This window comes from Bubalus kerabau, chromosome X, assembly GCF_029407905.1.
Source record: "Bubalus kerabau isolate K-KA32 ecotype Philippines breed swamp buffalo chromosome X, PCC_UOA_SB_1v2, whole genome shotgun sequence".
NCBI classification, from domain to species: Eukaryota; Metazoa; Chordata; class Mammalia; order Artiodactyla; family Bovidae; genus Bubalus; species Bubalus kerabau.
Window position 1 is genome coordinate 72,071,332 of NC_073647.1, and position 27,128 is coordinate 72,098,459.

Sequence of the window (27,128 nt, forward strand, 5' to 3'; positions counted from 1 at the left end):
TCTTACACTGAGCCCTACGTATACAAGTCATCCACCCATTGCACTGTTAATAATTGGAACTAGCTTGTGTGTCAAAACTCAGATGACCTCTCAGCACAGAATTACTTATTTTCCTTTAAAACCCAGGACCTCTAGGCCTTAACTAATTGGAGGAACACCTTTGATCCCTGGTGACCAAAAGGAGATGTCTTATCCCAAGGTGGTATTTACTTGGCAGGTCCAAGTCTTTAGTAAGGAGTGTGTTTCTCCAGAGACCCTTTTCATGAAGCGGGTTGGGTAGAATGTGAGCTCCCACTTACCCAAACTCCAGTGCATACTGCTGGATGTCACTTGGTCTGCCACCATTTGATACAGCTTATAAATCCAGGTTGGAGCATTTTGTCTTTTTTTTTCCCCCCTTTCGTCTAGCCTTTTGAGGGCATTTATCGGATATTTTCTTATTCTCTTTTTCCCTTTACTGATTTGGAAGTTGTACACACTATTTCAGTTATTGGGTTTTTCTTTTTAATGTTTATCCTACCAATGTTAACAAAGAAATCCAGAGCTAGAATCAGTCAGACCTTTTCTCTCAAATAATACAAGGATCTTATAACATTTTTTTGGTCCTAGTTTTATTGAGTTTATTCACTCATTTAAAGAGTGAAATTTAAAGTTTTTTAAGTATATTCACAGAATTGTGCAGCCATCACAATTAACTTTTAGTACATTTTTATCAACTCCTAAAGGAAACTGTACTATTTAGCTATCATCTTTCTGTCTGCTTACATCCACCACCCCTTCAACCCCCAGTCCTAAGTAACAGCTGATCTAATATCTATCTCTATAGATTGGTCTGTTCTGGACATTTCATATTAATGGAATCAGAAAATATTTATTTGTCCTTCTGTTTTTGGCTTCTTTCACTTAGCATAACGTTTTGAGATTCATCCATGTTGTAACATCTATTAATATGCCATTTATTTATATTGGCTAATAAAATTCAATTGTATGGATATATAGTACTTTTTTTAATCCATTTACCTGTTGATAGACATTTGGATTGTTTCCACTTTATAGCTGTTTTGAATAATGCTGCTATGAAAATTCATATATAACTTTGTGTAGACATTTTTTGATAGGTTTTTTTGTTTGTTTTTTTACTCTTGAGTATATTCTTTGGAGTATGTATGCTGTGAAATAGGGTTACAACTTTATTCTTTGCCTGTGGACCTTTTAATATTTAAACTCTATTCATTACCCTCAACTTATGTGCTTATATTGTCATGTATTTTAATTTGTGTTATTTTAGGTTTTCTTTAAAATAAGACATTATGTTATGTAAAAAAGTTCATTCAGATTTACCTACATAATTACCACTTTGCTCGCTATTTTTTATTGCATCTCACACCTTCCATTTGACACAACTTTGCCTTTGCTGGAATTTTATCTTTTAGAATTATCTTTAGAGATGATCTATCGAAGACAAACTTTTCGGGTTTTTTTTTTTTTTTTTTTTTGTCCTAAAAATGTTTGTTTTCCTTATTCATTCTTGAAAGATATTTTCACGGGCTATAAAAGTCTTGGTTCATAATTATTTTTCTCCCAGCACAATGAAGATGTAATTTTACTATATTCTGTCTTCCAGCATTGCCTTGAAAAGTTATTGGTCAGTCTTAACTTTCACTCCTTGGAAAGTAAATCTCTTCTTTCTGATTGGTTTTAAGGTTTTCTGTCTTTGGTGTTCTGCAGTTTTAGTAGGATTTGTTTCAATGTTGATTTGTTTTGGCTTATTCTGTTTGAGGGTCTTTGAACTTTTTGAATCTGTGAACATGTGTTCATCAGGTTTCTGAACATTGTTAGTTATTTTGCCTTCAATTATTGCATCTATCTCCTCTTTTCTTCTTCTAGGACTACATATAGAATTATGTTAGCTCCTCTTACTCTGTCTTCCACATCTCTTAATCTTTTTTGTTCCTATTTTGTACTTCTTTGTCTTAGTTGCATTTTGGACAATTTGTTCAGCTCTGTATTTCACTTATCTCTTTAGCTGTCTAATCAGTCTAATCTAAACATATAAATTAAAGCTATCAAGAGTTTTTAATTTCAATTATTTTTCCTTTTTCCAAATATACTAAACATAGTCTGTAACTATTCTGAGGTCTTTAAAGCTCTGTTTTTACTGGTTCTTAGCTTCTTTAGGTTTTGTTTTAAATATTACTGTTGTTTATTATTGTTCTTTATTGTACGTTACTTTTTGTGTGTGGGGGGGGGGAATTTTTTTTTGTTTTGAGTCCTGGATTTCTGTAGAGAAGATATGTCTTTGTTCTTATCAGGTGCTTGAGGGCTACCAGTCTGGAATCATGCTAAATAAAACTCTAAACCTAGCATTTTTGGATTACCCAAGTTGTATAAATTGAGGTTGTAAACCCATGTGAGGGCTGGCTTGTGGTTCCAAGGTTTTAGTGGAACTAACTACTCTCTTCCCCTATTACTCCAGCTCATCGTTAAGATTTGAGACTGAATTTTCCTTATCATTAGAGGTGGAGTAATTTGTATTTCCAGTATACTTTTACACTGAAGTGTGGCTTTTTGGGCTCATGGATCCTTTTAAGTACTAACTAGCATTTGTTATTACCAGAAGTGGAAGTTTGGGTCTTGTTTTCCAACTCTCTTATGTCTGTGTCCTTCCTGCTGGGGCAGTCAGGAGGATGTTCATCAGGAGGATGATTCATTGGTTTGGCCATCTGTTCTCAGTGTTCCCCTGAAATATCTCTATATAAGTTGATAAATACCTACTATATGTCTGTCTCCTGTTGTCCTAAGTTCTATGAGGTATCTGATAGCTATTTAACCCATCATGTAGCTAACAAAATATTAATATTAGTGGCCATGAGGCCTTGGAGCACTGATTTAAACCATCTTTTGAGCCTTTCTAAACCCTAGAAATCAGCATTTGGAATGAGGAAGGCATAAGTGCATGAAGGCAGAAACCATTTTTATCGTGATATAAGAGTTGATACACAGTAGGTACTTAATATGGAGAAGGCAATGGCACCCCACTCCAGTACTCTTGCCTGGAAAATCCCATGGATGGAGGAGCCTGGTAGGCTGCAGTCCATGGGGTCGCTAAGAGTCGGACACGACTGAGCGACTTCACTTTCGCTTTTCACTTTCATGCATTGGAGAAGAAAATGGCAACCCACTCCAGTGTTCTTGCCTGGAGAATCCCAGGGATGGGGGAGCCTGGTGGGCTTCCATCTATGGGGTCGCACAGAGTCAGATACGACTGAAGCAACTTAGCAGCAGCAGCAGCAGGTACTTAATATGTACTTGTTGATTGATTGGTTGAACGAATGAATACATTGATGTCTAGGGGATCATGGACATAGATTCCAGTGTTGATTAGTTCCCATGGCAATGTAATTAGAACATTCCAGGTCTGGGCTCAGATGGTGGGGTTGGAAGAGAAAGGATACTGTTTCAGTAGCAAGTGATCAAACCAGCATCATTGAGTCATTTGTAAATGAAGGACTTCCTCTGTACTGTATAGGGCCTCAGCACACATCAGAGTAAATGTAGGTCAGTAGGTAAAATCATGGACTCTGGAGTCAGATTGCCTGGCTTAAATCCAGGCTCTTTAAGTAACCTTGGGCAAATTACTTAATCTCTCTTAATTCCTTCATGCAAAAAAGGGGGATTATAGCTCTTATCTTTAGAGTTGTTGTGTTAATTAATACAAGTACTTAGGACAGTCCCTAGCAGAGAAGTTCTGTGTACCAGCCATTATTAATGATGATTATTGTTATCTTTATTGTTGTTTTGAACACTAGTCACATCATTATCCTTATCAGTACATTTTCCTGGGAACTGCCTGTCATTTCTGGTAGAAAATATTGTAAATGCACACCTGTCATTTAGACTTTTGCAAGTTAAGCACTCCTGTATCCAGATTACCTTCGAGATCCTCGCTGAAATATGAAATGTTGGGCCCCATCCCACTGGGTCAAAAAGATGCTTTCTCTAAAAATGTGTGATGAAAATAAAGATTCTGCACATCTTCTGTGTGTCAGATTAGCCAGGAGCTACTAGTTTATTGCTCTCCAGTGCTTGTAGAAAACCTGGAAGCAGTCTCGGAGTCTGGGAAGAGATTGAGAATGGGAGAATTAAACAGGAGAGAAGTAGAAAGAGAAGTGAGCAGAGTCTACTCATGTCAGGAGGTGGTCTAGTACCATCTCTTGGCCTCTTCTCAAGGCCCATGCCTCAAGGGGACATGTGACGTTTGCCTTCCCTTGCTTAAGAGATTCCTGAACTTGACTCCAGCTTGTAGCAGAGGTGATGGGCCTTGTTAGGGGAACATGTTGGAAGTAACAGGGTCCGGAAGCCTGCCTTACAAATGGCTGCCTGGCCCACTGGTTGCCTTCAAACAAGGGCCCCCAAGGAGTAGAATGTTAACCAGACACTATGGTTGTTTGGTTGAGGGCAGTGAGTACTGGGTACTGAGTGTCCAGCTGTTTTACTGGGCTAAGAGCCAAATCTCAGATGTGTTTATCCCTTCCTTTGCTCTAGTGCTAGTCTGGGGTTGGCCTTATTTCAAGCCATCTGATGCTCAAGTCCTTTGAAGGCACTAAACTGAGCTGGATGGCATCACAGAGTGCTGGGGCAGATGAGGGACTGGAAGTTTAGTACCTTTACTCTTTTCCCTCCCACTCTACATGGCTTACATTTTCTGTGTGGAATCTGTAACCCGAGGCGGAGGAGAATGAGGCCTTGTTCCTCTCAGTGGTGCTAAAGGCCCTCTTGGGGCCCCTTGTCACATACCTCGAGCAGGAAGGCCAGCCCTGGCACCGTCATTCTGCAGTTGTGGCTTGGCCTCTGTATACAAGCTGACTGTCTTTTGACTTGGAGCTGCCCTGGTTCCTTTGTAGACCTTTTGAACAATCTCTGTCATTAGCCTTTCGGCAGAGTTCTGTGGAGAGAGCCGTGCAAATATTTACTTTCCATCCTTGAGTAGAAAGTCAAATGACATGTTCAGGGCTGGACTTCTAAGTCCTGAAGGACGTTCTTGTGTACTCAATGCTACACTCCTTCTTCCATATGAAATTCGAGCTCTGGCTCAGTCTAAAGAAGTAGTAAATCTGGATTTGGGACTTCGGAGACCCCTGGGGTCTTGGATGGCTAGTGCCTGTATCGCGGTAGCTAGGTGTTGGGTCAGGTCTTCAGGCTTCATCAGTTCAGTTCAGTTCAGTTCAGTCGCTCAGTCATGTCCGACTCTTTGTGACCCCATGAATCACAGCACGCAAGGCCTCCCTGTCCATCACCAACTCCCAGAGTTCACTCAGACTCACGTCCATTGAGTCAGTAATGCCATCCAGCCATCTCATCCTGTGTTGCCCCCTTCTCCTCCTGCCCCCAATCCCTCCCAGCATCAGAGTCTTTTCCAATGAGTCAACTCTTCGCATGAGGTGGACAAAGTACTGGAGTTTCAGCTTCAGCATCATTCCTTCCAAAGAAATCCCAGGGCTGATCTCCTTCAGAATGGACTGGTTGGATCTCCTTGGAATCCAAGGGACTCTCAAGAGTCTTCTCCAACACCACAGTTCAAAAGCATCAATTCTTCAGTGCTCAGCCTTCTTCACAGTCCAACTCTCACATCCATATATGACCACTGGAAAAACCATAGCCTTGAATAGATGAACCTTTGTTGGCAAAGTAATGTCTCTGCTGTTCAATATGCTGTCTAGGTTGCATAGTAGACCCCATTTTTTTTTTTCTATCGGGGAACAGCCTGGTATAGACAACAGACAACAGTGGTTCAGATCATGCATTCTGGAGCCAAGTTGCCTGGGTTCACATTCTGGTTCAGCCTTGAGACCTTGGACAAGTCATTTAATGAAACCCCTGTCCTTTTTCTTTTAGACAGAGATTTGTAAATAAATCATATTTATAATTCTCGATTCGTAACAAATTTCAACATTGGTCCATACATGGCATGCTTTAATTTTATTCTTAAGTATGTTTATTTATTCATGGAGAATATTATAAACAACTGTAAAACCAGCCCAAGAACTTTGTTGTTGGCGTTCAGTCACTCAGTCATGTCTGGCTCTTTGCAACCCCATGGACTGCAGCATACCATGCTTCCCTGTCCTTCATCATCTCCCAGAGTATTCTCAAACTCATGTCCATTGAGTTGGTGATGCCATCTAACCATCTCATCCTCTGTCATCCCCTTTTCCTCCTGCCTTCAATCTTTCCCAGCATCAGGGTCTTTTCTAATCAGTTGGCTCTTCGCATCAGGTGACTAGCAACTTCAGCTTCATCATCAGTCCTTCCAATGAATATTCAGGGTTGATTTCCTTTAGGATTGATTGGTTTGATCTCCTTGCAGTCCAAGGGACTCTCAAGAGTCTTTTCCAGCACCACAGTTCAAAAGTGTCAATTCTTCAATGCTAAGCCTTCTTTATGGTCCACATCAGACCTTGAGTGTAAGATGAAGTTCCACGTGCCTGGTAGGGCCATGGGTAGCTTGTCTGTACTGGGGGTAGGAGTTGGGTCACAAGGGAAGATAAAGTGAAAACAAGGAACTTGTGAGGGGTCTAGAACATATTCAGATACTCTAAGAGAGGGAGTTCTTATCCCCGTCTCCGTAATAGCTTAATGCAACCTCTTGATTAAGGATTCCTGCAATAGAGAGATAAGACTATAACACGAAAGTTCTCCCTGCCTACTCCCCAGAGGTAATTGCTGCTAAGAGGTACATTACTCTTTTGACCTTTTCTTTTTTTGACTTTTAAACTTTTAGCTACATGATTAATAAATGAACACATAAAAATCCAACTATACAAATATCTAGAAACCAAGTCTAAGTCTCCCCGTCCCTGTGCCAGCCTGTCCTCCCCAGTCCTGTTCCCCTGCTCAGTTTGGTAAATATCATCCCAGTCCTTTTTGTATTCATTGACAGACATCTGAAAGTACGAAGACTGGAATTTCCCTGGCAGTCAGTGCAGGGATTAAGACTTCGCCTATCCAATGCACAGGGTGCATGTTTGATTCCTACTCAGGGAGCCAAGATCCCATTTGCCTCACAGCCAAAAAAACCAAAACATAAAAAACAGAAACAGTATTGTAACAGATCTAATAAAGAGTTTTAAAATGGTCCACATCAAAAAAAAAATCATAAAAGTACAAAAACTAATCAGCCCCTTTTCTTCTACAAAAAGGATCGTGCTTTGGTCAATAGATTTGCTCAGTTTTGCCTATAAATGGTTATACCTCCTTTTTTGTAAGTGGTTGCAGAGTTAGTCTTCCAGAGTATTTTTTTTTTTTTTTTTTTGATGACTCTTCTACCAGTGGTGGAGAAGGCAATGGCACCCCACTCCAGTACTCTTGCCTGGAAAAGCCCATGGATGGAGGAGCCTGGAAGGCTGCAGTCCATGGGGTCGCTAAGAGTCGGACACGACTGAGCGACTTCGCTTTCACTTTTCACTTTCATGCATTGGAGAAGGAAATGGCAACCCACTCCAGTGTTCTTGCCTGGAGAATCCCAGGGACGGGAAGCCTGGTGGGCTGCCGTCTATGGGGTCACACAGAGTTGGACACGACTAAAGCGATGCAGCAGCAGCAGCAGCAGCTACCGGTGGACAGTCAGTTAGCTTTTCTGTTATTAGATACTTCTTGTTATCACAAATAATGTTGCAGTGAACATCTTTATGTATACAGCTTTATTCATATATGCAAGTATTTGTTACTTTGCCATATGAGTTCATATAGATTTACCTTCTTTAAGTTTACTTACTTTAAAAAAATTTTCCCAACTTTTTATTATAAAAATTTTCAAACATCCTGAAGAGTTGAAACACAAAAGTATAATGAACAATGACTATATACCCTCAAGCTAGATTTGACAGTTGCCGGTTTTCCTTATTCACTGTCTCTGTTTTTCTGTTTATGTTTGCTGAATCATTTCCCCCCAGATTGTGGACATTTTGACACTTCAGTTCTAAATTCTTCAGCCTGCAGCTCTCAAGGAAAAAGACATTTTCTTGTATATCCACAATACCATAATCACACTCAACAAAACTATCAGCATTCTGTAATACTGCTTTATCTAATAAGCTATTTCTATTCAAATTTCCCCAACTCATTCCAAGGATGTCTTTTTTTACTTTTCTTTTTAAAATCAGGATCAAGTTGACTTTCATGTTTGGTTTTGATTGTGTATCTCATCAGGTTTTGTTAATTTTACTTTTTGAAAGTCTAGGGACAGTCCCCCCCCCCCCCACCACACCCTCTCCTTCATAACATTGACATTTTGATGAGTCTGGGCCAGTCATTTTGCAGAATGTTCCAGATTTGGATTTCTCTGAGTGTTTGTCAGGGCACCTTGTTGTTTTTCATAGCAGCGTGGTATTCTCTTCTGTGAATGCATTGTGGTTGATTTTAGGTTGCGGGCATTCCTTTTGGGGCTCCTCTAACAAGTGGTATTTAGTCCCAAGGAATTTGCAGCACCAGTAGCCACAGTCAAAGTCTGTGGTCAGTTAATGAAGATAAAGTGTTTCAAAGCCCAGCTTGGTTGGCTGGAACATTACCAAAGGCTGCAGCCTTTTCCCTTGAAGGCAGACTATTGTTTTAGTCTGTTCAGGCTTCTATAGGAAAATGCCATGAACTGTGTGGTTTCTATACCTCAGAAATTTCTCACAGTTCTGGAGGCTGGAAATCTGAGATCCAGGTACCAGCAGAGTCAAGTGGGGACCCTCTTCTGGGTCACAGGGTGGGAAGGGTAAGGGAGCTCTCGGCCTCTGATTTCATCATGACCTAATCTCCTCCTAAAGGCTCCACCTCCTAATACCATCCCATCGGACATGAATTTGAGGGAGACACAGGCATTCAGACCATATAGTGATCCGATTTGATCCCCTGATTTCTTTGGAGAGGCTGCAGTCTGGGGCTGAGTTGAGACCAGGGTCCTCTCTTTGTAATCAACCATCTTCAGTCTGCACTTCATCAGCAGCCATGGATCCTTTGGTAACACAAGTTCCCAGCCAGGTAGTGGGACCCCCTGGGTCATGAGCCACTTCTACTCCCAGCATGTCCTTACCTCTTTCAGCTGTTCTCACTTCAACTTGTCCTTCCCTCCTCATCTCCATGTGCTCTGGGTCCCAGCCCTCCTGCTCACTTCCAGCACCTGTCACCATCCAATGCCTCCTGCCCTTCTTGCTTCCTCATCTTGCATCTCCCACTGGCTCCTTCCCTTCATCTGTAACTATGTTCAGGTCTCTCCCAATTCTATTGATACCCCCTGGAGTTACGACATCCATTTCTTGCCACCCATTCACCCTTGAAAGAATACCATGAACCAGGGGTCTGTAGAGTGGGCTGCATAAGGTGTTGTATTGGGGTGTGTAAAGAGAATATCAGCCTTTTTATTGCCTTTTAGAATTTCATCCTTTTTTGTGTTTGTGTTTTACATATGTGTATATCATTTGCCTTTCAATTCTTCTCATCTTCTCCAGCCTCCTTGAGATCCAGACCCATATTCCCACTGATTGATGAGCATTTCCACCAGGTTTTCCTACTGGGTTCACAAATTCAGCCTGGTCTCACTTTGTTTTCTTATGCCTCTCTTCCTCCAACCTGCTTCCTTGATTGTAGTCCCCAGCTTAGAGAGAAGCTCCGCCACCCCACCAGCCACCTAGGCCATCAGCCTGGGAGTCTCTTTCACCTCTTACTCCTGTGTACCCCCATCCATATCAGTTACTTAGTTCTGGTGATTCAACTTCCTTACCTTCTCTCAAACCTTCCCGTCCTATGTTCTCTTGCTGTCTCTGCCTCCAAGTTTGATTTTTAAAAAATACTCATTTATTTGTCTGCATTGGGTCCTATTTACACCATGTGGGATCTTCGTTGCAGCACGAACTCTCTAGTTGTAGCATGTGGGCTTCAGCAGTTGTGGTGCGTGGGCTTAGTCGCTCCCAGGTAGGTGGGATCTTAGTTCCCCCATCAGGGATAGAACCCATGTCCCCTGCATTGCATAGCAGATTCTTAACCACTGGACCACCAGGCAAGTCCCTCAAGCTTCATTTTGATATTGCTATTGCCAGCTGCTAACTGGTCTGCCTGCCTCTACCAGTATCCCTTGCACATCGTACAGGACCGTCCCTTAACTTTTAAAGAAAAAAATCAGACCAAATCCAATGCTTGATCTACAGTTCCCTCCATGCTATTCTGCTGTGCTGACCTTCTCCCTTTGTCTGTGAGCTTTCTCAACTAGACTGTGAACTCTTGTAGGACAGGGACTATGTCTTCATCATGGCTGCATATCCAGAACTGGACACATTACCTGCCACCTGGGAGTGTCTCAGTAAATGTTTTTTTTTTTTTTTTTTTCCAATTGGTTCGCTGAGTGTAAGAATGGGACTGTCATGGGTGAGAAGAGGAGAGCAATGTTGAAATTTCTTTGAGAAATAAAGAAGTCTCCAAGAGAAAGTCACTTAAAGGTGGGCCCAAAAATGAATTGAGGTGGCAACTAAAGTTATCCTAGCAGTCATCTGATGAAATAGTGATTTGTGGCTTAGGGCTGTGGGCTGGCCCATGTTGGTCACCATCTCTTGCTGGAGGCTCTTGCCAGGGTGGAATAATGGGATGAAATGAGCTCCAACTTTTGACCCAGAGAAACTTGGCATTAGTCTTGTGAGCCAGAGTTGAGATCCTGGTTTCACTACTCACTGGCTGCATTGATGTTGAAGAGGAGGATGATAACAACAGCTAGCATTTATTGAGTGTATATATATATATATATATATATATATATAATATTCTAGCACTGGACTGGGAGCTCGCCATGCATTATTTCACCAAATTTTATCCCAACTTGATGAGGTAGGTACTATTGTCATTCCTGTTTTACAAGATTGTGATTGGCCCAAAAGTGCATAGCAACTAAATGATGGGGCTAGAATTTCAGTCTTTTTTAAAAACGTATTTTTATTTTGGCTCTGCCAGGTCTTAGTTGTGGCATGTAGGATCTTTAGTTGTGGCATGTGGGATCTAGTTCTCCAACGATGCTTACTTGCATAGCAGAGGAGCATGAAGGCAGAGAGTTCAGTTTAACCAGGAATATGGTTTTTCAAGGCAAGTAGGGAAAAGGGTTTAGAACATACGGAAGGGAGTGATGGGCAAGTAAAGAGGTGAGGACATGAGCTTGTGAGGCCCAATAAAACAGTGGTAGGGTCAATAGATGTAGGTCCCAGTGAAGCTGGAGGATGTGAGGGGGCGTGGAGTGAGTTGGGTGGACTGGTGGTGTTGGTTGGAGAGTAGAGTGCATGATAGAGTTTACGGAAGGGCTGCAGGTGTTGGTAGTGGCGGGTGTGACCATGGGAATAAAGGGCTGAGATGAGATGGAGGTGAAAACTCGAGGGGAGTGGAGGTCAAAGCATTACAGACTGGTATTTGCTAAATATTGAAAACACAGAAATTTTGACAAAGGCAGATTGGAAAGCAGCAAGAAGGAAGGGTCCATAGGATGAGTACAACAAGAACAGTAGAGGGTGGGAGAGTCTGATAACATGAGGTTCAGACCCAGGGAGTGGTTAGGAAGAAGGTAGAGAGAATGTTCTGGGAGCAGACAGGAGTCTTCTTGGCCCAGGGTTACAAGGCGACATGGGAGGGAAAGCAAACTTGAGGGGACTGTAGAGATAGCCATGTCCTCAGAGAAAGGGCCAGGTTTTCATCAAAGTAAGAAGGTGAAGGAACTGACTGCTCAGAAAAGAGTTTGAAGACAGAGGGGCTTTGCAAATGATAGTTAGTGGGTTCCAGAGGATAGAGGGGAGGGATTTCAAGCACTGGGGAGCAGTGGAAGGTGGTCTTGGATTTGGGAATTTATGGAAAGCCATGTGGGGATTAGAGTTCATGCATTGGCTGGTGACCTGGGAGTATTGGGCTTCTTATGGTTGCAAAAGTAACCAGGGACATAGGGCACACGGGGGTGGGTCATCTCCACAGCAGAGTGTGGGTGTGTGGCTGTCAGGGTGGAAGGTCTGGAGGAAGGAGGCCCCAGATCTCTCCATGGATGGAGCCCATGCACTTCATGTTTCAGGCAATTTGACTCCAGAAGCCTGGAGAACTTTACCTGCCTGCTCTTTTAATTCTTAAAAAAAGAAAAAAAAAAAAAAGGTGTTGACTTGGACATGAGAAGGACGTTACAACCTATGTAGCTGAAAACGTTTTTATTGCCTTTGGCTTTCAACTGCAATGATAGGACATTTTGTCTAAAGCCCTGGGAATCCCCCAGCTAAAAAGGACATGTACAGCTGATATGTACATTAGAGTGGCGCTCCAGAAGTCCATTCTAGAGGGCAGAGATGAATTAGCCAAATAGAACTTCTGGGGGAAGTATGACATTTTAGAGAGAATGTTTATCAAATGGGGAAAACAGAAAGGGGAGACTCCATGACAAAGTTCCTGGGCTCAGGTTTGGTGCTCTGTAAAGCAAGCTGCCTTTTTTCTGCTCAATTGCTGTATGTCCTTTATCCCCATCGCTGCTCTGCCTCTTCTTCTTTGGATGTTATTTAACCTTTCTGTGCCTTAGTTTCCTTATCTGTCTGATGGGGATGACCATAATCCCTGCTTCACAGGAACCTTACAATAATTAAGTGAGATAATACATTTTAAGCATTTAACACAGGGCATGGCACACAAGTACTTTCTAAATATTCTTTGTTATTAAAGGACCACTGGTAGCTAGCTTCCTGCTTGCCTTCAGCCCTCTTCTTCCTGCCACTTTATGGTTTTCTAACGTTGCTCTCCTTCTCTTTCATCCCCTTCTGTTCCTCTCCCTGGCCTTGGCTGTCAGTGGTGCCCACACCTAGTTGAACACTCTCTGTGGCCTTCTGAGGTAGAGAACTCTTGGAATAGGAGGAGAAGCAGGCAGGAAAGACACTGTTGACGGGGGCAGTCTCCTGGGCAGCCCAGCTGAGATCTGTGACTGACATGTCTCCAGAGCTCGAGTGGGTGCTGGGAGGTCTGTTTTGGAGGCCAAGCTTGGCCACTGTGTGATGTGGAGCCTGTTTCCACATGGGGCAGAGCAGGCCATGAGGGTGGGGATCCTGTGAACAGGGAGGGACTGGGCCTTGTCCCCAGGTGAAGGACAATTGCTGATCCTGCTGTTCCTAACGTGCTTCTGTTACCTCTCCACTTGTTACCAGGGTCTCCTTTCCACTGCGCACCCCCGTTGCCCCTGCGCATCTCCCTTGCGATGCTGCGTATGTCCCAGGTGTTAGCGTTCTTGTGGGAGGGAAGGAGCAGGGTGTGGGGTAGCAGAGTCTACAAGCTAAGACTGGAAACTTAGAGCCAGCCCGCCTGGCTTTGAATCTGGGCTGCGTCACCAAGTAGTTGTGTGCCTTTGGCTAAGTTCTCTTAACTTCTCTGTGCCTCAGTTTCTCATCTCTAAAATGGAGTTAATGGGAGCAGCACAGGTGAATTAATAGGTGAACTGATAGTGAACAAATTGCTTAGTGGTTCCTGGCACACAATAGGGACTCTACAAATGTTTGTTCTAGTAAAATTGTTCAAAAATTTATTTTTACAACGCTCTCATTTCAATTTTACCAGTGCCAGAAGTGGGGTAGAGAGGTTAACTGACTTGCCCAAGGCCATGGAGCTATTAAGCGGCAGAATCAAATCGAGAACAGGGCTTTGACGGACTCCAGAGTCTGTGCTGTGGCCACAGTGCTGACCTGCCTCTCTGGACGTGCAGGTGGGGAGTCTGCTTTCCAGAAGGGGTGTGAGGGAGGGGAAGTCAGGGGGCCCCGTGAGTCCAGGTGGGTAAATAATGCTTGAGTCTGGGAGTTAAGCAGGGGTGCTGCCTGGAGACCTGGCTGGGACCCGGAGCTGCCGGCCCTCTGCCCGGTTTTCTGCTCCCTGCAGTGGGCAAGCAGCCTGCAGTCCCAGACCCCATTTCAGGAAGAGCTCTAGTCACTTAGACACCTGAAGATTCGGCTTAACAGTCAGAGAGTCGAGCCTTCCCAAAACTTTTGCCTGCTCTCTGTGGGACTGCAATCAAGTCAGTTAATTTATTGATAGTAGGGTGATCCCAGACCACATTGCTCTGAGGGTCCCCCGTGGACCTCTTAGGCGTCCAAAGTTAGCTCCTGCTGGTGGTGCTCACTCACTGTGAAACCCCACGACCCTATTCTGCAGACCCACTGGGAACCTTGTTTCTTTTTCTGGGATTGTACATTTCCTTGAGTACAAAATAATCATCTGGGTCAGTGGGAAATTTTCCTTCTGCGTGGGTTTTATTTTCAGGAGCCAGAGCCAGGGTCCACAGTCCTCCCAGCTCCCAGTCTGGGAGCTCTGCCATCTTTTAGTTTCACTCCTTGGCACAAGGCCTTGGGTTCCTGGGCATGGGGAGCCCAGAACTGGGTCCTCTCATGAGCTCACAGGCTTGGTTCTGTGCTCGCTCGTAGGGAGGCAGCTGATCATTGCATTGGGTGTCCTTGTTTCCTTGGGCTTCCCCTTGGTGGGGGGTGTGTGTATCTGTGTGTGTCTGTGTGTGTAGGGCTGTGTAAGCCCTGGAGGCCAGGCCTCTCGCCAGCGGCTGCAGTTCTTTTCCCGGAATTGAGTTAGCTGCCCAGCTGTTTCCACTCTCCACCCGCTGCCAAGCGCTGAAGCACGGTCCCCGTGCCAGGTTGAAAGCACACTCCACTTTGGTAATTTAGAGCTTCCATTTTGAGCAAAATGGGAAGCAAGAGTGAATGAATGAGCATGTTGGTTGGATGGAGGGTGGGGATAACTTTTTTGGCAAGACATGCCAGAATTGGCCCAGCTGCTTAGTCTTTGCCCAAAATTAGGGCTAACCCTGGACTGACCCCAAGTATCCAGTGGAGAAACTCTTTATTCTTGGATCGAGACTTAACCAGACTTGGCAATCAGTACCTTTAAATCTGGAAACTGGGAATAATAAATCCTACCCTGTATGTTCTTCTTGTCCAATGAGACATAAACTTTTAAGTAGTTCACCAGCTATTCAGTAGGAGCAGGAAGTGATGTAAGGCTGTGTTTCTTCAAGTATATTCTGCAGAACACTAAGTGCTTTTTTTTTTTTTAAACAAATGCACTGGCTAAACAAGTTTAGGAAATGCCAAACAAACAATGTTAAGCAGTCTTCTTACTTGCAGGTCCTTAATCTACCACTAACCTACATGGTGAATTTCCAAGGGAGGAGGAGATAGATTGTACTTAACCTTTCTTAAATTTTTAACCACCCTGAGTGGAGCATTTTTCAAGTACTGTCTCTACAAAATAAACTTTGGGAAACCAGCCTAGGCCATAGGTATAGTCATTTCATTGTTTCTTCTCTAATTGTGAAGGAAGTTGAACTGGTTGAAGTGTGTGGGATTGCTAAGCTGTGGGTCCTTGAGAGGAGGGCAGGCATTCAACTCGAGAATCTCTTAGAATGAGTGCTTCCTGCTCTGAAACACCTCTCCCTCCTGTCCTTACAGCTCCCCTTTGAATTGGAGATTTACTACATTCAGCATGTTATGCTCTACGTGGTGCCCATCTACCTGCTTTGGAAAGGAGGTAAGGCCAGCAAAGCCCATCCCTGTGCCAGCTCCACACCTACCTTCTCTTCTTCTGTTTGGTTGGGGGGGGGGGGTCACAACCTGTTAGGTGTCTTATCAGAAACCTGAGGTGCTCCCTGACTGAGTCTCTGCAGCATGTTTCATGCCAGAGACCAGGCAGTGGGAAAATGGGCACAGATGAGGCCTGCAAAGAGCCTGGTGGTTTCTCATCCTTTGTGTGTGTGAGCTCAGGGCCACTGACAGCCTGTCCCAGGGCCGAGGCCTCAGGCTGTTTGTCCGTGGTGGCCTTGGGCTTGCATGGACAGAGTTTGCCCACACTCTGTCACTCACTTCTGCTCTTGCCTTCTCCCTGCCTCAGCGTGCAGCAGAGGGTAGAGGGACCTTGTGCTTTTGCTCATTATATCCATCCTCTCTGAAGCAGAAAAGATACTGAAAGGGGCAAGATGTCCAGGAACTTGGGATTATGGGATTAAGGGAAAAGGCTGGTGAAGGAGCAGCGACCTTCATGTAAAACAGACCATGGAAACCTTCATTTGATCAAAGGGAGAGACCACCGACCTGGTCAAGAGGCTGATCTGTTTGTGACCTCACAACGACCCTTAAATGATCCCCTCCTTCTGTTGGGTTAGACTGAAGGAAAGGGGAGTTCACTCATTCTACACTAGTTGTGAGACCCCACCCCCTTCTTAATGTTCTGACCTTCCCGAAAGGCCCCATACCTGGAAGTCAACCTCTTCTAGTCTGAGCCACCAGCCTCTCTATCTTGGTTCCTGGGACTTTGCTGGGAGACTAACCTCACCCAGGGCAGCAGGGGTTTCATTTCTATCACATTAAAAATTCCATGAGGCCACATGGACTCTAAAGCCTTCTGGGAGATGGTTTGGAAGTTGTGCTTCCTCTAACTCAGGAATTCTAGCAAATTTTTAAGAACTCCCAGCACGAGGGAGCCTTAAGTACCCATCAACTGGGGGTCATGTAGGAGGATGGAAACTGTTGCTCTCCATGGAGTCAAGACTCCCTGCTTTCTGTCAATTAGGAGTCTTCTAGCTCTATTCTTTGAGGCTGTTTTTACCTGTGCTGCCACATGGGGGCTCACATTGTCAAAGAGCACTTCTTTTTAATTTGCTCTAAACACACCCTTTTTCCTGACTGAGCTTTAGGAGAAGTCTGACTTTCCATATCCAGGTGACCTATGCCATTTCTCAGGAAAGAGCTTCCTAATAATATGTAAGTCTCAGAGGTACAGTCATTCTGAAGGGAACCAGACAGGAAGCTGTCCCAGGCCTCCAGACCCCCACCACTCATGGTTCCTGAGGTGTGGGATACAAGTTCTGACCAAATGTGCACAGATAGTAGTTAAAACTATTTGTATTCTGAGGCATTATAAAAGTCTGTTGGTTGACTGAGTCAGAGTGGTCTGATAGCAGCCTTTACCTCCCCCACCTCTTCAAAAAATCCCATCTGGGAAGCTACACTTTCTAGAAGAGGCTGACTCCACTGCAGCCTTCTAGTGAATCTATAGCTGCACTGTTTGGGGGAACCAAGCTAAGAAAGGGATTCAAATTTATACATACACACTCTGTTAGATCCAATTTGTGCATTCACACACTGTCCCTGAGCCTTTCCCTTCTCCTCTGGTGCCTGGCCTTGAAAAGAGGCTGTAATAATAGTAACGGTAATAACAAGCACAGTATAACCATCAATGCCTGCTTTTCATTGAGTGTTTTCTGTGTGCAGGATGCTGTGCTAGGCATGTTTTGTGTAAAACATAAAAGCAATGTATATATCTTTGTTAGAAAATAGTTTATTGTTTTTTTTAAGCCATAATGCTATTGCACACTTAACAGACTGCAGTATCAGTTCAGTTGCTCAGTCATGTCCGATTCTTTGCAACCCCATGGACTACAGCACGCCAGGCCTCCCTGGCCATCACCAACTCCCAGAGTTCACTCAAATTCATGTCCATTGAGTCGGTGATGCCATCTACCCATCTCATCCTCTGTCGTCCCCTTTTCCTCCCACCTTCAGTCTTTCCCAGCATCAGGGTCTTTTCCAGTGAGTCAGTTCTTCACACCAGGTGGCCAAAATATTGGAGTTTCAGCTTCAGCATCAGTCCTTCCAATGAATATTCAGGACTGATCTCCTTTAGGATGGACTGGTTGGATCTCCTTGCAGTCCAAGGGACTCTCAAGAGTCTTCTCCCACACCACCGTTCAAAAGCATCAGTTCTTCAGCACTCAGCTTTCTTTATAGTCCAACTCTCACATCCATACATGACTACTGGAGAAACCATAGCTTTGACTAGATGGACCTTTCTTGGCAAAGTAATGTCTCTGCTTTTTAATATGCTGTCTAGGTTGGTCATAGCTTTTCTTCAAAGAAGCAAGCATCTTTTAATTTCATGCCTGCAGTCACCATCTGCAGTGATTTTGGAGCCCCCCAAAATAAAGTCTGTCACTGTTTCCATTGTTTCCCCATCTATTTGCCATGAAGTGATGGGACCAGATGCCATGATCTTAGTTTTCTGAATGTTAAGTTTTAAGCCAACTTTTTCACTCTCTTCTTTCACTTTGAACAAGAGGCTCTTTAGTTCTTCAGTATAGTATAAACGTAACCTTGATATGTGCTGAGAAACCAAAGAATCCATATGACTTGCCTTATGACAATGGTCTTGAACCGAACCTGCAGTAACTCCGACGTATGCCTGTGCTTGTTTAACACCTACTGTGTGCAGAGGATTTGTGCCAGGGAATTACAGACGAACCAGACAGGCCCAGTCCTTCCACAAGGAGTGCCTGTTTGAGAGGACAGACACAACTGAGAGTGTCATAGGATTTCTGAAGCCTTTCTACCTTCCCTGCTTTACCATTTCTGGGTTCTTGTGTGCTCTCGGCTTCCTTTCTGGCTCTTTGCTGCCATCTGCTGTTCACTTGGGGGAAATCATGAGCATTTGGGGCAAACATCTGGATTTCCTGATGTTGTTTCACCTTACAACGGGCCTGATGTAGTCCTTGCAGAGGGGCCATGGGACTGGAGTGAACAGGGGGAAGAGGATTTCCTGGAAATCAAAAAGCTGAGAGTTTGGGTCTTCTCTTCCCTAACAGAAGTCTTGTAATTTTCTAGAAATAAGTGGTTCAGAAGTTTTTAAAGGCCAGACTATCTCTCCTCTCCAGTACTCCCCATGCCAAGGAGCCCTGTGTCCCTGAAAGGCAAGGTCCTGCTTAATGGGAATCTCTCTCTCCTCATTGCTACAGCCATAAGGCACCTTTGTAGTAAACATGACCTCTCCTGTCCACACTGCTCTTTTCTTCCTCCTTCCTCCAGCCCCACTCTTTGTTTCTGTTTCCTTTCCTGTCAGCTCTGAAATGTGGAACTACATGTTTTATAACCCCACCCTCAGCTCTTCACAAAACACAAAGTCCTCCCATCTCTTGCCTGAAACCCTCTAACTGAGGCTGTTGTCTCTGCTCAGCCCCATATGCCACCCATCTCTCCACTGTCTCTTCCAGACCATTATTTCGTCTCTGCCTTATGTGTGGGTGCTTTTTTCTTTCCCATCCTCTTTACCTCTTTCTTTGATTACCACCACCATTTGAACCTCTTGGTCACTTCCCCTGCATTCCTAGCTACCTTTGGCCCATGGCTCTCTCACTATTTTCAATACAGCTCTAGCCAGCATCCTGAGAACCTTCTGGTGAGGACTGCTCATCCCACCCCCAGCTTCTCCATGTGTGAGCTTGTTAATTGTAGTGACTTCTTTGCCCCCTTCAGGACCTTGCTTTCCCCTAAAACTCTTCCGAGATAATAAGCGTTTATGTCCTTTTCTTTGACCCAAATCTGTGCTTCTTCCAACCTCCCCTTTTCTCCAAATCAGCTGTACCACCATGACAAGTTACTGGAACTTTCCCTTTACCAGTTTCTGAGCATGTCTCACTCCCTTGTCCTTTGCGCTCAGATTAGTGTCCAATCCCAGTGCCTACTGTTAGTCTCGTGAGAAAACTTCTCAACTCTTTGAGATTTGGGGGTGAAATTCCACGATCTCTATTATACTTGTGCTGTCAGCACCATCACGCACTCACTCTGTCTACACACTGACCTCAGAAATCTTGGGACAAAGCTTTGCCTCCCTCCCCAAACTTCCAGTCCTTTCCACTCTCAGTAGATATTCTCCCAACAAATGACTGGGGAAATAAGAGATTTTCGGGTGGGAATTCCCTCAACCACTTCTCTCCACTCTACCCACACCCATCCTTACGTTCCTCCCTCCGATCTTGGAGGGAGTGGTGTTCCTCCTGCTCGTGGCCATGGCTGGTCACACCCGGTTGTTGTTCCTTTGCATCCCTTCCACCTCCTCTGGAACCTCTATCCCTCAATTGGTCACGTGTTTATCAGTGCCTGGATTTTCAGTGCTTCACTACTGGCTTTTCAGTATACTAAAGTCTCCCCTAGTCTAAAAAACTTTAACTCCACACAACTATATCTTTTATCCTCCCCTCACATCATAAAGTAGTCCAAACAATATTTCCTAAATTTCCGTTCTTAGGACATAATATTTTTTGCCTTATCCATGTATTTACCTGTATTGTTATGTATGTAATATTAAACCTATTAATTTTTTCCTAAGATATATTTGTTTTTAAGAGAAGCTTGATACTCTGTGAAATCCTGGATTCAGTACACTGATTATCTATTTTAATACACCTTTTAAAATTTTGTTTATTTATTTTTGGCTGTGGCGAGTCTTCACTTGCTGTGCCTGGGCTTTCACTAGTTGCAGTGTGCAGGCTTCGAATTGAGGTAGCTTGTCTTGCTGCAGAACACATGTTCTAGGGTGCACGGGCTTCAGTACTTGCAGTTCATGGACTCAGTACTTGCAGCTCATGGACTCAGTACTTGCAGCTCGTGGACTCAGTACTTGCAGCTCGTGGACTCAGTACTCGCAACTCATGGACTCTTGACTGCAGGCTCAGTAGTTGCAGCGCATGGGCTTAGTTGCTCCACGGCAGGTGGCATCTTCCCAGACCAGGGATTGACACCATGTCCCCTGCATTGGCAGGTAGATTCTTAACCACTGGACCACCAGGGAAGTCCTATTTTAATACACTTTAAATATATCACTTTTAAGTTAAAGAAATGTTTGTCTATTTACCACTTGAAATCATGTCATGAATAGGACATAACTTTGAGTGACACTTGTTTACATCTGATGAGCCTTCCTCTCATTTTCATTCATCAGAACATCACCATCAGATGTCTACCTCACTGCCCACCTCTTTATGGAAACAGCTCTTCTAAAGATTTCCAACAACTATGTGACCAAATGTGGTGACCGTCTCTCAGGCTTTATCCTGCCTGCACTCTTTGCTACACTGGACGTTGTTGACCACTCCCTTTTGGAATATTCTACTCTCAGGGCTTCCAGTACCCACCCCCCACTCCATCCCCATCTCACCATCTATGCCTTCCCAAGTCTCTTGCAGGAGTTCTCTGTCCTCTGAGATGTTGATTTCCCTAGAGTTCTGTTCTGGGCTCACCTCTTGCTCTGCTAGTCCTGTTGTGGTCTCACATGCTTACACAATTTAGCTACCAGCCCGTGCTGTGATGGCCATGAAGTTGCCCTTGGCAGCCCTTAGTCTTAGGAGATTGCTTTTCACGTAGTTCACTCCAGCATCTCTTCCTGAATGTGTCAGGCACACCACAGCTTAGCCTACCCACGTGCACTCATCTTCCCATCGGCTCGGCTTCTCTCCCTGTGGTTTTCGACAGATGATGCCACTCAGTCACTCCAGCTAGAAGCTGGGAGTCATCTCTACCCCTGCATCGGTTTCATCCGTGCATCTAACACATATGCCTTCATCCATTTGGACTGCCACAGCAAATACTACTGACTGGGTAGCTTACAAACAAACTTATTGCTCACAGTTCTGGAGTCTGGGAAGTCTGAGATAAAGTCACCAGTGTGCTCACCTTCTTGTGAGGTCCCTCTTCCTGGTTCACAGCTGGCCCCTTCTTTTTGTGGCCTCATGTGGTGGATGGGACGAGGGATCCTTTTGGTGTGTCTTTTATAAAAGAAGGGGCCGGCTCTGAGCCAGGAAGAGGCGCCTCACAAGAAGGTGACCGTGCTGGTGACTTTATCTCAGACTTCCCAGGCTCCACCCTCATGGCTTAAGCACCTCCCAAAGGTCCCAGCCCCCAATACCTTCATGTTGGGGGATTGGAATTTTACCACATGAATTTTCGGTGACACAGACATTCAAACCATAGCAGCATATTTATATGTGCCTTCTTTCTAACCAGGCTCTATGCTGGCCATTGGGATGCCCTCATGAGTGAAAATCAGACACCATTCCACCCTTCCCCTCATAGAATTCATAATGTTGTGGGAGGAGCCAGGTGTGAATTGAATAATCACACAAAGGAATGTTTAGTTAGAATTGACCTCTGTACTCTGAAGGAAAGGGGCATGTTTTTACAAGAGCATATGGCAACCCACTCCGGTATTCTTGCCTGGAGAATCCCATGGATAGAGGAGCCTGGCGGGCTACAGTCCACAGGGTCGCACAGAGTCAGACGTGACTAAGCACACGCATGTTGTACACCTGAAACTTGTACGATACTGTAAATCAACTCTTCCTTAATCAAAGAAATAAAAGGTTACCTGACCCTTTTCAATCCGCCTTTCCAAAGCCCCTCTGTGACAGGCGCCAGACATTGTTTCCAGCTCCTCACGTAACATTAACCCATTGAATCCCCACCACAGTCCTTCAGGTAGGTGTTACTGTTACCTCTGTTTTATAGATGAGGAAACTGGTATTCAGATAGTAAGTAGCCGACCCAGGATTTGAACTCAACTTGCGTAGCTTTTAGACACAAGACCACAACGCTCTTAATTTATTTATTCCTTCTCCTCTTGGTAGACATTCAGTTTGTTTCCAGCCTCTTGCTAATATAAATAGCAATGTGCCAAATGACCTTGAACCTATAATACCATTTTCCAAGTATGCAAGGGTATCTAAAGGATAAATCCCCCTAAGGGGAACTGCTGAATTAGAGAGTTTATGTGTTTGTAAATTTGATGGATAATTCCAAACCCCCAAAAGTTCTATCAATTTAAATGTTTCTTAGCAATGTGGAAGAGTGTCTGTTTCCACACAGCCTCACCAAAGGAGTATTTTTCCAAACTTTCCACTTTTTTTCCCATCTGATGGGTAAAACTAATGGTATATTGATCCACTTTTAATTTGAATTTCTCTTACTTTGAGTCAGGCTGAGCCTCTTTATACATGTTTAAATTGGCATTCGATTTCCTCGTCCTTGAATTATGTGTTCCTCTCATGTGCTCATTCTTCTCTCGTTGATTTTTTTTTAAAAATACAAAATTGAATCCTGGGAGCTCTTTAGTCTTTTGTAATACACCTGCAGATATTTCCCCCACTTTTGTCATCTGTTTTATAACTTTAAAGTGAAAGTACTAGTTGCTTAGTCATTTCTGACTCTTTGTAACCCCATGGTCTGTAGCCCGCCAGGCTCCTCTGTTCATGCGGGTTCTCCAGACAAGAATATTGGAGTGGGTTTCCATGTCCTCTTCTAGGGGATCTTCCCAACCCAGGGATTGAGCCCAGATCTCTTGCATTGCAGGCAGATTCTTTACCATCTGAGCCACCAGGGTGGCTTTGCTCATGATTTATTTTTGCCATGTAGGATGTTTATATTTCTGTGTAATGTATCTATTATTTCGTGGCTTCTGAATTTTGAGTCATGACTAGAAAGGCCTTCCTTACTCCAAGGTCATTAAAAAAATATCCCTTATTTTCTTTTGCTATGTTAGTGGCTTGGTTTAAGTGTCTGTTTACATGCCCATCACCCCAAGGGCAGGAATTATTCTCTTGTTCTTCATATTTCCGGACTGAATGAAAGACTATATCCACACACTGCACATTGGCCATATTCTGTTAGATGTCTTACAAGCTAATATTTATTGGGCACTTTCCATGAACTAAGCACTCGGTAAGAGTTTCATAGGGCAATGTTGAGCTGATTGAATCTGTACAAAGTTCACTAGACTTATGGGGTCCATGATACTGGATACGGGGAGTGGAGGTTGGGGGAGAATCACATCTTCATTTGCATTAACTCCAGTTGAAATGTAGTATTTCCTTCAGTCCTGAATCACAGCAACCCACAGTCCTTGGGTTGCATTTGCACTCCTTGGGATGTTGTCATTAATATAAATCAGATACTTTCTGCTTGTTTCAGCTGCTCAGATATCTTGCAAAATGATTTGCACTTCATCATTACCTCAACCTTTTAGAAGTTTTTAAAAGTATTTTAATAACTGTATTTTGATACTGTTTTGTTTTTTTTCATGACCCTGTATCTTTTTATTTTTTGTATTTAGCAGCTTTATTTTGAGCCAGAGCCCCAAAGTGCCCAAGGAGTTTGTGGCACTACAGAGGCTAGCACCCCTGCACTAGAGCTTAAACTGGCATTTGAAACCACTGTAGGTAGTTGCCAGGTTTGGACAGACTGGGTTCAAATCCTGGTTTTGGCCCTCGGGCTAGTGCCTTCACCCGTCTGCACATTTTTTTATTTGTAGAATGGTGATTGGTAGGTGTGTTGTGAGGGGTCAGTGAGCTCACGTATGTAAAGGTCCTGATACATGGTAAGTGGTATATTCTATTTTTCTGGTATTATTACTGCTGCTATTATTTTTAACCACTTCACTGCCTCTTGTTAATTTCAAATCTTACCTTCCAAGTATACTGTGGGTTCTTGGGGTCAGGTTGTGCCTTGCTGACTTCTGAAGCCACAGCCTTGCCCATGCAGAGTGTCTGTCAGTGGCCTTACCTTTGCCGACACCCCTCCTTTTAGATGTCTGCTTCTCCTTTGAATCCCATGCCTCACCTGTCTCCTGGTTATCCTCCTCCTCTGGCTGTTTCTCCTTGGGCTCCTTTGCCCTGCCTGCCTCAGCGATCCTGGCATTCCGTGTCTGTAGCTCTGACTGCAGGCCTGGGGAGGTATCTTTGGTCAGCCTCCTCAGTTCCATGCTCCTCCTCCACTTCTTATCTTAGTGCCGAAGCCCAAATTCCTGCCAGCTTCCTGGATCCCCTCCTCTGCCTCACCCCCAGTACCAATCAGTTCAGAAGTTCTGAGGATCCAAATTCTCAAAATGTTTGCGCATTGGATGTTCCTCTCTGTCCCCCTGTCCTAGTGCAGAGTCTCAGCCTCCACTGCTGGGACTAGTACTTTGTTTCTTGTCTGCCCCCCCCCCCGATTACCCCTACCTCCCACCCAGTATGCCTACTGTCCAGTCTCCAGAATACCTTTCTAAAGAAAGCAAATATGATCAGAATTGTCTCCACTGCTTCAAATTCTCATGCAGGATAAAGACCAAAGTACTCCCTTATGGGCATTCGAAACTGTTCACAATCTGACACTTGAGTGTCTCTTTGACCTCATTTCCCATCACTTAGACTTCAGCTCCCATTACCTTACTTTCAAAGCCCCACCTGCTTCCACTCTTGCTGCCCCCACCTCTCCTCCCCCAACTCCTCACTGCATATACCCACCAGCTTCTCTACTTTGGCCTGGCAAAGTCTGTGTCCTCCCCTACAAATTAGCTCAAAGGAGCTACCTCCGCTCTGGATCTATGTCTGACTTTCCTAGGCGACCTAAGGCACATTTTCCTGAAAATTCCTTATACTTTTAATAATTCTGTATCTAATTGTTTAATCTGTGTTTAGCCACTAGGTGGCAGTCTTGTCTTTTCATCATTTCAGGAGGTGAAGATAATTAAGATCATGTTTTATTTGAATTTAAATTAATGATCGCTAAATTAATAGTGTTTATTATAAATAAGATGCTATAGGAGCCATGGAGAGGATGAAGTCTTCTGAGGCCCCAGGATATTGGTCTGGTTAGCCATGGTGGGATTGGGGGATTGAGTGCCTCTCATGGAGAGGGAACTCAGAAGGAGGAAGCATATTCTAAGGAGGAAGATGAGTTCACTTGAGTTTAAGGTACTTCTAGGCTCATCAGACTAAGATGTCTAGGAGGCAGTTGGGTGGAATATTCTGGAGCTCTTCAGGGGAGTCTGGGCTGGAGGCGGACTTTGATATCTTTGGTATCAAAGTGGTAGATGTAAACATGGGAGTAGATGAGATGATTCAGGCTGACTGTGTAGGTGGAAGAATCAGGACTTAGAAAAAGGCCTTGGGGACATCAGCCTGCAAATAAACAGGAAGAAGAAGGTAAGGAGATGGCAGGAATCGTCAGAGCAACAGGAGGAGTGGCTGGTTTTCTTGGTAGCTAAGGCAGGAGAAATTGTCATGAAAGGACTGGTGACCCCAGAGTGCCTCATTGTTTCAGAGGATTCCAGGGAAGTAAGGCTACTGGAGAAGGGATGGGGAGGAGGTGCATAAGAGTGCTAAGGAAGGAGGGCTGAAGGGCCTTGCAGAGCCAAGGGAAGGGCCCTTTTGCCCCGCTTTCCCCTCCTCCCCTTCCTCTCTGCCTAAGACTGGGCACCTTCAGGTGCCAAGATGAAGGCTGGTTGTGAGAGGGCGCATGGAAGGCACCGAGAGAAAGGGAAATGGATGACTTACAAGGCGATGAGAGCTGCTGAGGATGAAAGGGCTTGATGGCAGACTGAGAAGGGTAATGACAATAGGAGTAAGTGCTGTGGGAAATGGGAGGAGGAGATAAGACTAGATTGTTCCAGTGCTTTCCAGTGGAATATGCTGTGATGACAGAGATATTCTATGTCCACTCTGTTCATCATGGCAGCCACCAGCTCCAGGTGTCTCCTGAGCAGATGAAATATGGATAGTGCAGCTGTGAAGAGCTAGGACTGGGGAATTTCTACATCTAACAAACTTGAACTGCAGTGGAAACAGCTACTGCTACGTTGGACAGTGTAGCTCTTCTTCAACCTTCTGGTTGGTGGCCAGCACTGAGGGGGTTCCCCCTGAAACATTTCCTTGTGTTCTTCCGGTACTAGTCTGTCCGGTCACCCAATTTTCTCCAGGAGGACTCTGCAGCTCGAGTGCAGGAGCAGAACATCTGGGTTGAGAGAAGGGTCATCCAAGGAACAATACAAATGGGCTGTTTTAATGTCAGCTGAGCAGGCACCTAGCACCTCAGTGTCAGCAGGGCTGAGCAAGAGAACTTGCAGCTTTGGTGTTGACACCTCATAGAGAGCTTCTTGCTCTGGATCCTAAGAGCCTGGTCTCCTTGGGGTGGAGAGGTGGAGGGGCCATTCTGTGCACAGGTGGCAGGTTCAGAGGGAGTTGACGCTGGTGGGGCCACCATCTTGGGTTTCCCTGGCTTTCCAGGGGGATGGCTTGGATGACAGCCAGCTTGAGGACCTGTGGGGCTGGTGGCACAACTCCCCGCTCTGGGAACTCCCTCTTCTCCATCCTTGTGGGGGTTCTTTGGTTGGTTCACTGTGGCAGTTTTCATCTAAGCACGGTTTCTTAACCTGGGATCCACAAGTAGGAATTAAGTGATCCATTAACTTGGATGAGAAAAATAATCGCATCTTTGTTTTCACTAACCTCCAGCAGAAATGCA

General features: G+C 44.5%; 1 protein-coding gene across 31 annotated transcripts in view; it reads left to right on the forward strand.

Moving 5' to 3' along the window:
• The window catches only part of TMEM164 (transmembrane protein 164), a 178,398-nt gene that overhangs the window by 128,892 nt on the left and 22,378 nt on the right, over positions 1–27,128 (forward strand). For 21 of the 31 annotated variants that reach the window (XR_008708544.1, XR_008708543.1, XM_055564837.1 and 18 more), the window contains one exon: positions 15,480–15,558. The exons of 9 other annotated variants lie outside the window; for them this stretch is intronic. Coding sequence is in view for 19 of the 22 variants with exons in the window: in XM_055564837.1 (XP_055420812.1) it covers positions 15,480–15,558 (79 nt within the window). In the remaining 3 variants the exon portion in view is untranslated. Of the gene's footprint in view, positions 1–15,479; positions 15,559–27,128 lie in introns of those variants that run through there. One more of the 31 variants, XM_055564848.1, reaches the window with a different exon arrangement.